This window comes from Rhinolophus sinicus, chromosome 6, assembly GCF_057876585.1.
Source record: "Rhinolophus sinicus isolate RSI-liver-muscle chromosome 6, RSI-T2T, whole genome shotgun sequence".
Taxonomy (NCBI): domain Eukaryota; kingdom Metazoa; phylum Chordata; class Mammalia; order Chiroptera; family Rhinolophidae; genus Rhinolophus; species Rhinolophus sinicus.
The window spans coordinates 29,017,339-29,031,772 of NC_142506.1; the positions used below are offsets into that span (position 1 = coordinate 29,017,339).

At 38.2% G+C, this 14,434-nt stretch overlaps 1 protein-coding gene across 9 annotated transcripts in view; it reads left to right on the forward strand.

Annotated features, from left to right (window-relative positions):
* UBR5 (ubiquitin protein ligase E3 component n-recognin 5) overlaps positions 1–14,434 on the forward strand; it is a 125,051-nt gene that overhangs the window by 4,119 nt on the left and 106,498 nt on the right. For 3 of the 9 annotated variants that reach the window (XM_088799017.1, XM_088799021.1, XM_088799020.1), the window contains exon 1: positions 1,272–1,612. The exons of 4 other annotated variants lie outside the window; for them this stretch is intronic. In XM_088799017.1, the coding sequence (XP_088655143.1) occupies positions 1,320–1,612 (293 nt within the window). In that variant the 5' untranslated portion in view covers positions 1,272–1,319. Of the gene's footprint in view, positions 1–1,271; positions 1,613–14,434 lie in introns of those variants that run through there. 2 more of the 9 variants (XM_088799019.1, XM_088799018.1) reach the window with 2 other exon arrangements.

Below are 14,434 nucleotides of genomic sequence, written 5' to 3' on the forward strand. Positions count from 1 at the left end.
TAGGTTAGGGGAGGCCTTTTTAAGGTGATGTGGTTAAGGCATGGCTTCTCACTGTCCTGGGGATGCAGGTTGGTAACAGTACAAACCAGTTCTCATTGTTTTGTCTTATACGTGGAGTATTTCTGTCAGCTTTGCTTTTTGATATTGTCATGCGTTGTGCAGTCATAAGCAGTCTTGGTTGAGACGGTCATATCAAAAGGGCTTTTGTCTAAGGAGCTTTCCCTTTAGGTGCTGTAGGGCTACGAGGTAAGATAGTATAGACAGAGTTTGAAATTTGGAATTCCTAAGTCTGGGTTCGTCTCAGCCCTACTACCATGTTTCCCCCAAATTCTTATTTTACTATAAGACCGGGTCTTAATATTAATTTTTGCTCCAAAAGATGCTTTAGAGCTGACGGTCGGCTAGGTCTTATTTTCGGGAAACATGGTATTTATTAACTGTTATCGTAGGTAAGTCATTTAACCACTTAGAACCTCATTGCCTTCTGTCCTCCATCCCACCCCCCAGCACACCTCAAGTTCTGAATGAGGCAGAATACCCACCTCAAGGTCAGTGAAGAACAGTTGAGATAGTGGGTGGGCAAACCCCAAGATCATAATGTAGGTTCTGTGGAAAATACTGTGAAGAGATGGTTACTCTTAACTGTTTTTATGTGTAGTCTGGTTTTCAAATAGAAAAACAGGACCTCCCAAGAAATTGTCCTAGAATATCCTTAGCACCAAGTGCGGAATCCAGGTTCTTACTTAGTCTTAGATCAGTGGTTTTCACCTGGGTGCGATTTTGCTCCCCAGAGGCTATTTGGCAGTGTTTGGAGACATCTTTGATTGTCACAGCTGGGGCATTGCTGCTGCGCTCTGTGGGGTAGAGGCCAGAGGTGCTGCTAAGTGTCCTGCAGTGCACACGACAGTCCCCCACAACAGGTGACCCTGTCCAAATTGTGCGGTGGTTGAGAAACTGTCCAGGATTATCTCGAATTTGTATAGATGTAAAACTAAATGGAAATGATTTTTATGAAGAAAAATCCAAGCAATATTAATTAGTCTCAAACATGACACTTTAAATCGAAGTTAATTAAGGTGAACTAAAATTAAAAAGTTTGGTTCTCAGTAACGTTCACATTTCAAGTGCTCTGTAGTCAGTCACCTGGAGTGATTGGCCCCGTATTGGACAGTGCAAGATACAGAGCAGTGCCATTATTGCTGAAAGATAGAAAGTGCTATGAACGTGGCATTTAATAAGTGCTTCTTATTTTTATTGGAACTGTTGGGTTTTAAAGTCTCAAGCATATCCCTGCCCTCTTAGTAGGAGCCAGGGATTTCATGTTACTTCTCAAACTCCAGTGTGATAGCATTTTATCAGCAGTCACTTGTAGTGATTATGTAATGACGGTAGATGGGATTCTTGAAATAAAGTTATTTTCTATGGGCACATTGAGGTTGTGGTGGGTAGTTGAAAGCCGTCTAAAATTTCAGAGTGCTACACCAAAAAAAAAACACAAGTTAATACTGTGTGGAATAGAGCATCAGTCACCACCAAACCAGTGGGGAATCTCACCATTTGATGGAGATTGTTACCTGGAAATAGTAACAGCAGCTGTACCAAGAAAAGACAGGTAAGCTTAACTAAAATGATTAAATGAAGCCGATTAAGGAAAGTAAGATTAAAGACAGGGTAGGAAATAGCCAAACAAAATATTGAAAATCAGAACAAAGAAGGGCAGATCAATTTTATAAATCAAGAAATCAGAAACTAAATTGTGGGTGTTGACGTAAATAGACATGTGTGAAGGAAATTTCGTGGTACACGGGGGTATAACCAGGAATCGTGGGGTGAACTTCAGAAAAGTCAGAATTTTCCCCTAACAATTAGGTCATTTAGGAAATAGTGTCCAAAGGAAAGTTTAATCACTGGACAATGTGTCGAATTACACTTCAGTAGATCTTACAGGGTATATTGAAGGGCGCAGTTTCATGTTGGAGGAGGATGTGCTTAAGTCTTCTTTGTCCCGTTTTTATCATGCCTGCTTCTTGAGAAAACAAACTCCAATTCTAGTCTGTGTTTCTGTCATTCTGACACCTTGGCATTCTGCACAAATGTAAACAGCCTTCTCTCCTGTCTCATTGTGATTATGAATTGTTTGTTTTTAATTCAATTGATGGTGAAGTTTTCCTCTGAAAATTATTTTTAAGCTTTTTATTATGGAAAATTTTAAGCACATATAAAAGTAGAGAGAACAGTATGACGAACAGCCGTATACAAGAGTTACCACTCAGTCTCAAAATTTATCAACTCACGGCCAGTTTGGTTGCAGGCCTCTTTCCCGTTTATTCCCTTCCATGAGATAATTTAACTGATATACCTTCAAGGTGTATCTCAAAGATGAAGACTTAAAAAGACCAAAAAAAACCTTAATATCAAAATTCAGTCTGTATAGATTTCCCTATTATCACATAAATGTTTATTTTTGAGTGACAATTTTAATAATTTTACCTGATAAAACTAACTAGGTTCTAACATGTTACAAAATTTGACATTCTTAAGAGTAAGAAAATTTGGATTGTAAACTTAGAAGGAGGGGCAGCATCTCACTGGAATTCTTAAGGCTCCTTACAGCTCTTTACTGTCACTTCTCAACCTCCAGTGTGATAGCATTTTATCAGCAGTCACTTGTAATGATTATATAATGACGGTAAGATGGGATTCTTGAAATTAAGTTATTTTCCGTGGGGCACATTGAGGAATAAGATTGCCATGTGAAAAGTTTGCAATATTCTTCTAATACATAGAAACGAGGCTATTAGTAAACTGAACTTGTCTATTAGAAATTATAGAAATATAATCTATGAGATTATATTTTATATTATTTTCTGGATAGAATCAGTGTAATGGTTGGTAATAAACTCTTTCAAAATGAGAAATGTGATAAGTTCATAGATAACTATGCTTTGTGACATCCTCATTTTTTGTCAGCATACTAACTAAAGTGTTAAAAATCAATGTTCTTTCATGAGTATTCATTTTGTTTAAGACACGATTTGTCTTACCTGCATAGCAAAAGTAATGTTATTTGTTCAGTTTCTGATGGTATCATCATTCACCTTAATAAAATGTTTTCAACTGTCTCTACTCAGTTTTATCAGCTTTATTGAAGTATTTACATACAGTAAAATTCACCCATTTTAAATGTAGTTTGATGAGTTTTGACAAATGCGTACAAAATTTGTGTACCCACCACTACAGTCAAGATACAGAACATTTTCATTCCCCAAAAAGTATTTATTTTTTTGTGACAGCCTGCTTGCTGTGATGGGAGAGGTAGGGGATGATGGGTTTTGTAAGCCGTAAGAAAAAGCCAAATTTGAGATTAGGAAGTTAATTTGATGAACAAAGTAAAAAAAAAATCAGACAATATGGTAGGGTTATTTTAATGTCTGAATGATGAAAACAGGGTTTTTATATAACAGACTTTGGGGGCGGGGTATTGGGTTTGTGCAGTTCATCATCTATTTTCTTATATTGTAGGAGTGGCTTTGTTTCCTGTCCAAAAGTAAGTTGAACTAGTCCAGTCATTGCTCTGTGTCATCATCTGCATATAGAAACCCTACTTTGTCTTTAAAGGAAGAACCAGTCAAGTAATTTTTCTTCAACTGCGTGCAAATCTAGTTTAAACATTCATTCTTAGATTTCTTAGTAGGTATCTTAGCTTTTAAGTGGTTTTTAAACTGAAGTCTTCATCGCCTGGAAACCCCTGGATGTTTTCCTTAAGTGATTGCTGTTTTTCCTGCTTATCAGGTGTTGTGATTATTCTCTATAGATAGAAAATAAGGAGGGGGAAGGAGTAATTGCTGTGGACAACGTGATCTTTTGTTTCTGTGGTGGTTCTTTGGGGAGGGGTAGGAACTACTTTTTCTTTGCCTCCTGCAGTTGCCAGCAGGGATGAGTAGAAATTGCTGCCAAATGTTCCTACTGATTCTGTTAGGTTTCTGTCACTGCTGAGAGGATGCAGAACCAGGAATGGGTGTCTTCTGTAGGGGAGGTTGGCAGCCTGCAAGGTTGAGTCTGCAAGTCAGAGATGACATGTGGGCTGATTTTGTTGGCAGCTGCTCATCTTTCTGCCACTTCTGGGAGCAGAGAGGTACTGAAAACTACATACAACAGCCACATCCAGAGACAGGAATCGGTATGCGGTTAGCAGCCAGCCCAGGCCATCCCAGAATGTTTCTGGTTTCACAAAACTGTTGAGTGGTGGGGACTCAGGGCAGTTGGTCTTGTGCTTTTCTTCTCCAGGGCCTCTTGACTCCTTGGAAGACTGGGAATGTAAAAAGCCTTTTCAGTTGATACAGAGATTCAGTCTGTGGTAAATTCTAGGACATTCTTAAAGGGTGGTAGCATTTGTTTTTAGATATGATATGTAAACCATTATTTTTGAATGGAAAGCTTTTTCTGGCAATAGTGTTGATATTTTATGAGAGTAACATAACCTAACTAAATTGTAGTAAAAACATTTATTGTGGTGCCTTTTCCTGATTAAGAGGTTTTTTGATTTAAGATAGTGCTTCTCATAGTGTCTAAGTGGGCCACCATCGTCAGGAGCACAGAAACTTGAGGACCACTGTATAGAAGACTCCTGCACACATTTCTTCATCTTAAAATGAATTGATGACAGTCCATGGGGCCAGACTTGCCAGTTCTTCACTACCCCAAGCCATCCTTTCCGCCTCAGACTGCAGGTTCCGAAGCTGTCTGAGAAAAGGGTATTTTCCTTTCCTTTGAGGCTAGAGTAGTTTGTTTTTGTTTGCTTTTTTGTTTTTACAAACGAAATTTTTAAAATTTGAAATAAGCTACATAAATATTAGGTCCTCCGCAGAACCGTAGGATACTGGGAGGAGAACTTTTCAAAAACACGTCAGTGCTCATAGGGTTACAATCCAGTTGGGGGAGTGAAGTTGATCTGCCCACCAATAGCAAGCTGTGAACGAGTTTGGCTTGTGTAAATATTTGCCCTGGATTGCCTGCACACAGTTTGAGAACCATGTTAGGTTAGTTTTCCTTGGTCAGTAAATGTGTGCTTCTCAGACAGTGTGCTCGGCCAGGGGTGCTGCTGTGTTTTAGGTTGCGCCAACTTCTTGGAACTTTGGGTTGAGAAGAAGTTGGAACTTTTTCTTGCTCATTGGGGAAGTTTGGAGAAGAGTGAGGTGACAGATTAGTGGCCTAGGGAGTGGCATCAGGTAGGTGTGCCATGTATCTTTTTTTAAGTTTTTTGAAACAATTACACCCTCACAAGAAGTTGCAAAATAATGCAGCAAGGTCCCCTGAACCTAATAGCCAGCTTCATCCAGTGGTAACATCTTGATTGTGTGAAGTATTTTTCAGATCCTTGCCAAAATATAGGGATGGCAAGGAGCATTTTCCCCATATGCGTTTTTGAAAACTATTTCTCTGCTAAGATAAAATAGATTAGAAGACACAGATTTAAAGAGAACTTGGTATTCTTAAATGATTTTAAATTGATGGAATATATAGTAGGCAGTGGTTTTTAGTCCGTCTGTCTTTGATGTGATAGTGAATGGACTATAAATTGGAGGAAAACAGTGGTCGGGGATTTGTTCTTTTTTCTATCTGACACTAACAGGCCATTTGACCATGAATAAATAATGTTAACTCTTATGTGTAAAATGAGAGAAGTGGGCCAGATCATTTAGGTTTTCCTGCTTCAGTTTCTATGCTCTTAGGATTGTGGTAGGGAAAGGGTTTTTGTATTGTGGAATGGCTCAGGGGGAGGAAGAACTGAGTCTGGTGGTTCGTGATTGCTTCTACTTAAATTTTGTTGATGAATGGGGAAAGTGAACAAGGGAAGTGGGAAAATAAATTTTACTCTCTTACTCAATTCAATGAGAATTTTGCCAACTAAATTACATATATTAGGACAGAAAGTTGATGGGCTCAACCTCATGTTTGCAGTTTAATGCGGAGACAGACATAACTAAAGAAAAGAATTAAGTGCTAATAGAGAATATAAGTGACAGGAAGAAGGGTCTGATGGTTAAATCTGGTGCTTATTTGAAGATGGTTTCAGTGTGTGGGGACTGGTTCATCCTCTTCCATTGTCTTGAGCCTAACGAATTTTCCTTCATAGGCATTGAAGATGCTGTCAGCAGCCAGGGGTTCATTGCAGATACCTGTATTTGATACTGATAATGAGAGTCCAGAGGTCTTGCGCTGTGTGAGAACAATTTACATATAGACGGTGGTTTCTTCTGTTCTTTTGCTTTTTGTTTGCAAAAGATATTGTCTAGGGATAAGAAGACAAGAAGATAACGGCCCATCAGGGCGCTAAAACAGGTTGCTTCATCTTTATGCTTTGACTTTATGCTGGAAGAGACTATATTGGGAGTTGGCAAGGAGGTGAGAGGGGGTTCTTGAAGAACTTCTGTGGGGAGTCTGCTCCTTTCTGTTTACTCATGCACAGGCTGGGACTGTGGTCTCCTTGAGAACTGCCAGGAGAGCGGTGTAGTAGCAGAGACACTTAAAAATGAGACCAAGTGTCCTCTGATTCATTGTTATTATTTTTGTTTAAAATACTTAAATTCACGTACTGTACTGCCAATAAATATTTCAAGATTATTTATGGTTATAGATATTCATGTGATAGAACTACTTTAATGGACTTAGCATTTCCTACCAGATTGACAACCTCAAGGTAAGATGAGATAGTAAAAAATACATTTCTGAATTCAGATGTATCTGATTAATGTTTTAAGTTTTGTAGCACATTTTTACCTATCTTATAAGGTTTGTTTTACGATATTGACTCATTATCAAGTATTACAATTCTTACAGAATTTGGGAGTGTTACTGTGTGTCCAAAAGATTTTGTGTACCACAGACAGGTCCTGATGGGGAGAGAGTTTTGAGAACTGGAAAGATACTGGATTTGAGTTAGAGGTTTGGTCCTTCTACCGTGTTTCCCCGAAAATAAGACCTAGCCGGACCATCAGCTCTAATGCGTCTTTTGGAGCAAAAACTAATATAAGACCTGGTCTTATTTTAATATTAAGACTGGGTATAATATAATATACAATATATAATATAATATTAGTAAAATATAATACCAGGTCTTATATTAATTTTTGCTCCGAAAGACGCATTAGGTCTTATTTTGGTCCGGCTAGGTCTTATTTTCGGGGAAACACGGTAATAAGCAGTCGTGGAATCTTGGGAAAGTCGTTGCCTGCAATGAGTCTTAGTTTACTCATTTGTAAGATGACGGGCTGTATTTGATGTCTGAACGTTCATTTCAGCTTTGAATCTATGTGACTGGTAGGCCTCAGGTGCTATCTGATGAGTTATATTTTGGTATGTGTTGGCCACCTGTGCCATTTTAAGATTTGATTTTTATTTCTTCCCTCAGACTTGCTTTTCTACCCTTTTGTATTCATTCTAATGGGTATTTAGAAGCCATGGATATTCTAAACTCTTACCACCTTGTTTAACTGGAGGGGCGCTCTTAAAAACCAGCCCAACTCTTCTGGATTTTTTTCGTTTTTAATTTCAAATTGCTAGGGCTGATGTATTTTATTTGACACAAAATAATTTAGTACAGTTATATTATCTTTTAGTTATATTTTCCATATAAAGTAAGTGGGAGGAGGTGGTTCCATTCGGCAAGAGCTTATTTGAAATAATGTATGATAAAGCAAAATCACATTGGCTGCATATATCACCTCCTGGGGGTAGGGGTGTTTGCTCACCTTTGATTCTGGTGGGTTGCTACTGTTCTCTTTCTGAAGGCTGTTTAGGGGGTCCTAGTACTATCAAGTGCTCAGTGGGGATTGATCATCTGTTTTCAGGATGCCTATTTTCATTCTGTAGGTTAGGCTTTAATAATTGATATTACCTTTTGACTTGAGTAGATTGCAAATCTATTTGACTTTGCTGAGGAGGAAGTAAGTTTTGAGCTGTTCAAAATTTTACACCAAAGAGAATTTTAGGATTTTCTTATTTTATAGCTGAGGAAATTGAGGACTGGAATGCCTAGATGATTAGTTAAGTGGCAAAAACTAGACTCTGCATTAACTCAGCTTTATTGCTTTTCCTTTTTCTTTTTTTAGAATGAGCATGGGAAGTTACTTGTTTTTCTGATGCACACATATTAATACATATAAATGCCTTAATATTAATATGTATATACACTCTGTGTTTCTGCCGTTAAAATAGTATCTCATCATTTAATTCAGAAAATTTTGTGGGGCTTCTGCTACACGTCAGTTCTGGTCTTGGGTGTGTAGTGATGGAGCTTAGTCTATGGGAGAGACCAGCTAGTACAGGGCAGTATTATGGGTGCAGTGAAAGGAAGTTCAGATTCTTCACCAGAGGCACACAGCCCAGTCTTGTGAAGAAGGAAAGCTCACTGGAAGAAGAAATGTTTAAAAGGGGGGTCAGGATTCTAAATACGAGGTGCCGGTGGGGGAGCTGTGTGATACAGGGCACAGCTTTGACACTGGAGGAGCTTTCTATGAAGAAGGGACTGCAGGTGTGAAGACCTTAAGGTGAGAGTGTAGTACATCTCAGGAGCTAAGGGGAGCCCAGAGTGCTTAGAACAAGTGCATAGCGTTTCAAGTCAGCTGAAGTTTTCTTGTAGAAAAGGATACCCTGTTAACTATCTTGGTAATTATTGTGATAAAATAAATGAGCTTGGTATTATTGTGATACAATAAATCTATGACTCGTTATTTTAGTGGGTTAGACTTGGAGTAACTGAACCAGTACAGTAAAGGGTGTGAGTTCCATCCTGGTTTAGGCCAGTTGTTTGATTTCATGACTACAAATCGTGTCCTTCACCTCTGCCCAGCCAGGTTGTGGGTGTTTGCTATTGTTAATGAGGACAAACAAGCTTTGATGGATGGTTCAGTTCAAATGCTTCATTGCTTTTGGGAAAACACTACAAATCCTGCGGATGGGCCAATAATATCACCGAGATAGGACAGGCCATGGTCTTAACCATGTTAAAGACAAAAGTTTCTGAAGAAGTGCTGAAAGAAAATGACAGTGTACTTGTCTCTGGGTTATGGGTGATTACTTTTGCTGTCTCTTAATATGTTTTAACATATACTTCTATATGAGTGTTGTTTTAATAACAGAAATAGAATAAATCCCTAGGAAAGTGTTTTAGTTTAGTTGTCCACGTAAAACAAGAAAGAACATGAAAAGCACTGAATAAAGAATACTGATTTAATTTCATTAAAAAATTTTTTCTCTAGAAACGTCTTACAGGAAATATAATTCTTTGTGTAAAACTAACCAAAGGGTAATTCTATAAATAGATTTATTATTTTAAAAATTTTATCTTGAGTTGTGATATTGAACAAAGCTCGTTAGGATCAGGTACGTGGGCATCATTTCTGACTTGAGCTTGCAGAATATTTGTTCACAGCCCTGCCCCAAAGGAACGATGTGTAATGAAAGACTTTTGGATTTTGGACAAGAATTTATCATTTCCATTTTATAGTCACAGTTCAACCAGGGGGGAGATAGCTTGTAAAAAAACATTGTGGTCAAATTTAAGCACATTTTCCCCATAGTAAATTGATCAGAATTTTCATCATAACTTAAATATAAATGAAACTATCAGAAAGCTTTTTAAAAAATTTGACTTAAAGTTTCCCTTCCTCCCTCCCTCTCTTCATCAGCACATATTTATTGAGGGCTTGTTTGGGGCCAGATACTTGGGCTACATCAGTGAACAAAAGAGGCAAAAATTCCTGCCCTTGTGGAGTTTACCTTCTAGTTACATGCTTTTAGTATGTGACTACTTGTGAAATATTTCCTTTGAAATGAGTGGTGTTTAACTTCAATATGTTACATCTATTTAAAATGTATTCTTACTAAAAAATGTAATCAGAAAGGATGGGAAGACCCACTGAGTTAACTATTGTTTGTTGAGTATTCTCAGTCTGAGCCTGAGAGTGCCACTGGGAGACCTGAGAGGTGGGTGCTCTGAAGACAGGCCCCATGTAGTCTTTGCATACCTCATGGATGTTAGTTTATATTTTTATTAAATTAAACTGAGCTTCAAAAGTAAGCAAAGTAACGTATTTTAATAAAAATTAGTTCTTACAACTATTTCCAATCTTTAGAATAAAGAATGAATTAAGCGTATGGATTTTGGCATGCGCTATTCCAATCACATTGAAAAACATCACATTATAACATCACTTGACATTTCCCCCTCTATGCTCCATGCAGGAGGGCTTCCTTAAATGGTGATCTGAGAGACAGAGAGAGAGAGAATGTGTTTTTTTGGTGAGGTTGATTTTTTCCCCCCTCTATTCTATTGTAAGCATTTTCAGGTAGACAGAAAAGTTGAAAAAATGAGCAATGAATTATTTAGATTCAGTAATTGTTAACATCTTGTCCAATTGTAAAATTTGACCTCTTAGATTCAGTAATTCTTAACATTTTTTTCAAATTTGCAAAATATACATGCATACGTATACAAATGTAACTTTGTTGAACTGTTTGGAAGTTGCAGCCATTATGATGCTTTATCTTTACCTGTTTAACTTGATTAAATTTAAAATGTGCTTGTATCTCCTAAGAGTATGGACCTTCTGTACAATCACCATACTATTATCAACACCTTAGAAAATTAATAAGAATTCCCTAATACCATCCAGTAGCCACTGATTTTCTCTTTTCTCCACTTGTCCTCAAAAAGTCTGTATATAATATTTGGGTTTTTTCAAACCAGAATTCAGTCAAGGTTCACACATTGAGCTTCATTAGAATTTTGTCATGGAATCATTTTTATAAAAATATTTGAAGTTTTTTCCAAGGGCAGCACTTAGTTGTTGAAATATTAAAATCATTCTCTTTTGAAGCATAATTGTGTCATTGTTTTCAATTTTCATTAACTTTTTTTTTTTTTTGGGTGGGGGGGAACAGGACTTTATTGGGGAACAGTGTGTACTTCCAGGCCTTTTTTCCAAGTGAAGTTGTTCTTTCAGTCTTAGTTGTAGAGGGCGCAGTTCAGCTCCAGGTCCAGTTGCTGTTGCTAGTTGCAGGGGGCACAGCCCACCATCCCTTGCGGGAGTCGAACTGGCAACCTTGTGGTTCAGAGGATGCGCTCCAACCAACTGAGCCATCCGGGAGGCAGCTCAGCTCAAGGTGCCGTGTTCAATCTTAGTTGCAGGGGGCAGAGCCCACCATCCCTTGTGGGACTCGAGGAGTTGAACTGGCAACCTTGTGGTTGAGAGCCCACACTCCAACCAGCTGAGCCCTCCAGGAGGCAGCTCAGCTCAAGGTGCCGTGTTCAATCTTAGTTGCAGGGGGCAGAGCCCACCATCCCTTGCGGGACTCGAGGAGTTGAACTGGCAACCTTGTGGTTGAGAGCCCACTGGCCCATGTGGGAATTGAACCGGCAGCCTTTGGAGTTAGGAGCACGGAGCTCTAACCGCCTGAGCCACCGGGCCGGCCCTTCATTAACTTTTAGTCTCTGTATAATTTTCATTTGTCAGTGGTGTGTGTGTGTGATGAATTTTCCAGTGTTACTTTACCTAGACCTTATGAAACCTTGCATCTTTTTCAAGATTTGCAGTTTCACTTTGCACATATTTTGCACTGGATTACATTTTATTGTCAGAAAACACCCTACGATCAGCAACAGCTTGACTTCAAATGATGTGGAAGTGATAGGCCAGGTTGTGCACTTGTTAAACTTACAGGGGTGTTTGGAGACCATTTAATGAGAGGTCAGTGGCTGGTGAAGGTTTTGGCCTTGTCAGCTTTTGTTCTTTATACAATCTCCTGACGGCAGAGATGAGGAAATGAGAACATTCTATCAGGATATATGACCTGGGTGATTGACAGGAGAGTTGGCCTGTCAGTGTTGTATTAGTTACTATACAGTGTTGTATATACTAGAAGTGTGGGATTTTTGCTTATGTTTATATAAAGATTGGCTTTTATTTTGAGCAAAGATTTACTGTTCCGATGAGTCTAAAGTTAAATAGATTTATAAATAAGACTTGTAGTAAATGTTTAAGGAAGTTCACAGATGTAGGTAACACAAAGTTTTGATTTTTTAAACTTAGCACAGTTAAAGGAAACTGGTAAGGAAGATACCACAAATGAAGCATAAGTGAGCCTATTCATATACCGGTAGAACTAGGACCAAAGAAAATGTTGAGGTGTTTTTTGATCATTATTCTGGTTTTTTATTGCTTTATAATAAACCACTCTATACTTAATGGTGTAAAACAACAATCATTTACTATTTCTGGGGATTGACAATAGTTGGTTCTTACTCCAGGTTTCTTTTGCAGTTGCAGTCACATGGTGGCTTGAGTCATCTAGAAGACTCAAACAGCTGGCTCCTCAGACATCTCTACCTCTGTGTGTGTGTGGTCTCGGCCTGGCTTCGAGGTAGCCAGACTTCTGTGGCAGCTCAGAGTTTCAAAGGCATGTGTCCCAAGAAAGAGTCAGGTGGAAAGCCTTTTTATGACATAGACTTAGAAGTCAGGTAGAGTTGCTCTGCCTCATTTCTCAAGCAGCAAGTCATAGGCTCGTATTTGAGGGGGGATAATTAGACTCCACCTCTTGATGGAGGAGACTCAAAGAATTTATAGGTGTTTTTTTTTTTTCTTAAACCACCACAACATTAAAAAAATGATAAACTAATAGTCAAGTTTAATTATTCAGAAGGAGATTTGGATACCATGGAAATATTAGAAAAGACTGATATCATGTATTTGAAAATAAAAACCAATGAAGACTTGACATTTATGGCACTGGATATAGTGCATTTTGTGGAAGTGTAGTGACTGTTAATGAACATAATATTTCCAGGCAGAAGTACTGAACTTGACAGTTCAACAAACTTGACATCACAGAGGCCCCCCACAAGCGTCCAGGTCAGAATCACAGAGAAGTTGCTACTGATATGCTTCTTTGACATGACTGGTATTTCTAACAGTCAGGTTGTTGGTTATTTAGGTGAATTATTTAGCAAATGTGAAGCGTTTGAGACTTCAAGATTGAAATATGGCCTGATTGTGCTCTGATTGTGCTCAGACGCAGGGTATATCCACCTTGGATAGAGGTAATTCTAAATGTAATTTGGAGAAGTTGAGATAGCCAGAATTTTAATAGCTGTGATGACTTCACATTGTTTTTACAGTACATGTGAACTAAGAAGTACGGTTTTATCCATGGACTTCAGTTATGTCTAGTTGGTATTATGTGTTACGAGATTTACTTCAGATCTCTTCTGGTGCTTGTTTTTTAATGGGGTATGTTGGTAGATATTTGGAGTCACTCTTTCAGTAATAGTTTGCTTTCCTTCAGTTTGAAGTGGTAATGACAGTAATAGCAGAAACAGCTAACATTTTGTACCTGGCTCTGTATTAAGCATATTATGTGCTACAATACCCTGTTGGTTCAAATGTGTAAGTAAACTTTGCCACAATAGAAGGGAATTTATGGTCTGAATCATTTCTTGGGTGTGTTGCGGGACTCAACAACCTTTTGTGAATATTTCAGATCAAAACTCTTGATTTAGTTTAAAGGTCAGGCTTTTAAATCCTGATTGTTGTGGTTAGAGTTTTTCTGGCCTGTATAGATTCTGGTCAAGGCAGTGACTGGAGAAACTGGTAAGAGTTTAAAGACGTAGGGTCAAGGCACTTGAGACTTCCTGGTTTCAGGAGGAGCTTGCAGGGAACTCCTTAAGTTTTTTTAACACGTTGCGAACGGCGGGGTTTAAATCCCTCATACCCCTCTGTTCTGGCAGGTTTTTAAAAGAAACTACTTTAAAATGCACTCTTCTCTTTAAAGCGTAAATGCTTCTATGTCATTTATTATTTTTCTGTGGAATTTTTTAGGATTTACTCACCTATGATGTTAGTAATCCCTCCTGGTGTGATACTGCAGAAAGCAGCTTCCTTTGTTATTAACGAAACACAAATAATTCAATAAAATGTGCAAAGTAAAAAGAGTCAACAGTAAAAACGAGAATTCTCGTTATCCATCCTTAACGCATGGCTCAGAAAAAAATGAAGATTCTCGTGATCCGTACGCAACGCGTTAAAGAGACTTTTGTTCCCAGGGGGTTTTGTTTTTGTTTGTTTGGTTGATTTTGGTCTTTGCTCTGTTCTTTGCTCTTCTCTCTTACCCAAGCTCTTGGCTTGGTGGATGTACAATAATCTTTAGAATATTTAAAGGGGTTTAAAGATCCACATACACATTTTAAACACAAATAGTACTTTCACTTTTCTAATCACTTTTATAGATGAGACCACAGTCACTGCTGTAAAATTGGTTGGACAAGTGAATCTATGTACTTTCTGTATTCAAAAAGGCAGGACGGTAGATGTTTTGTTTTTGTTTGTTTCTAACTTACTGTTTTGGTGACATTTTAAGGAATTTTGGATATAGTTTT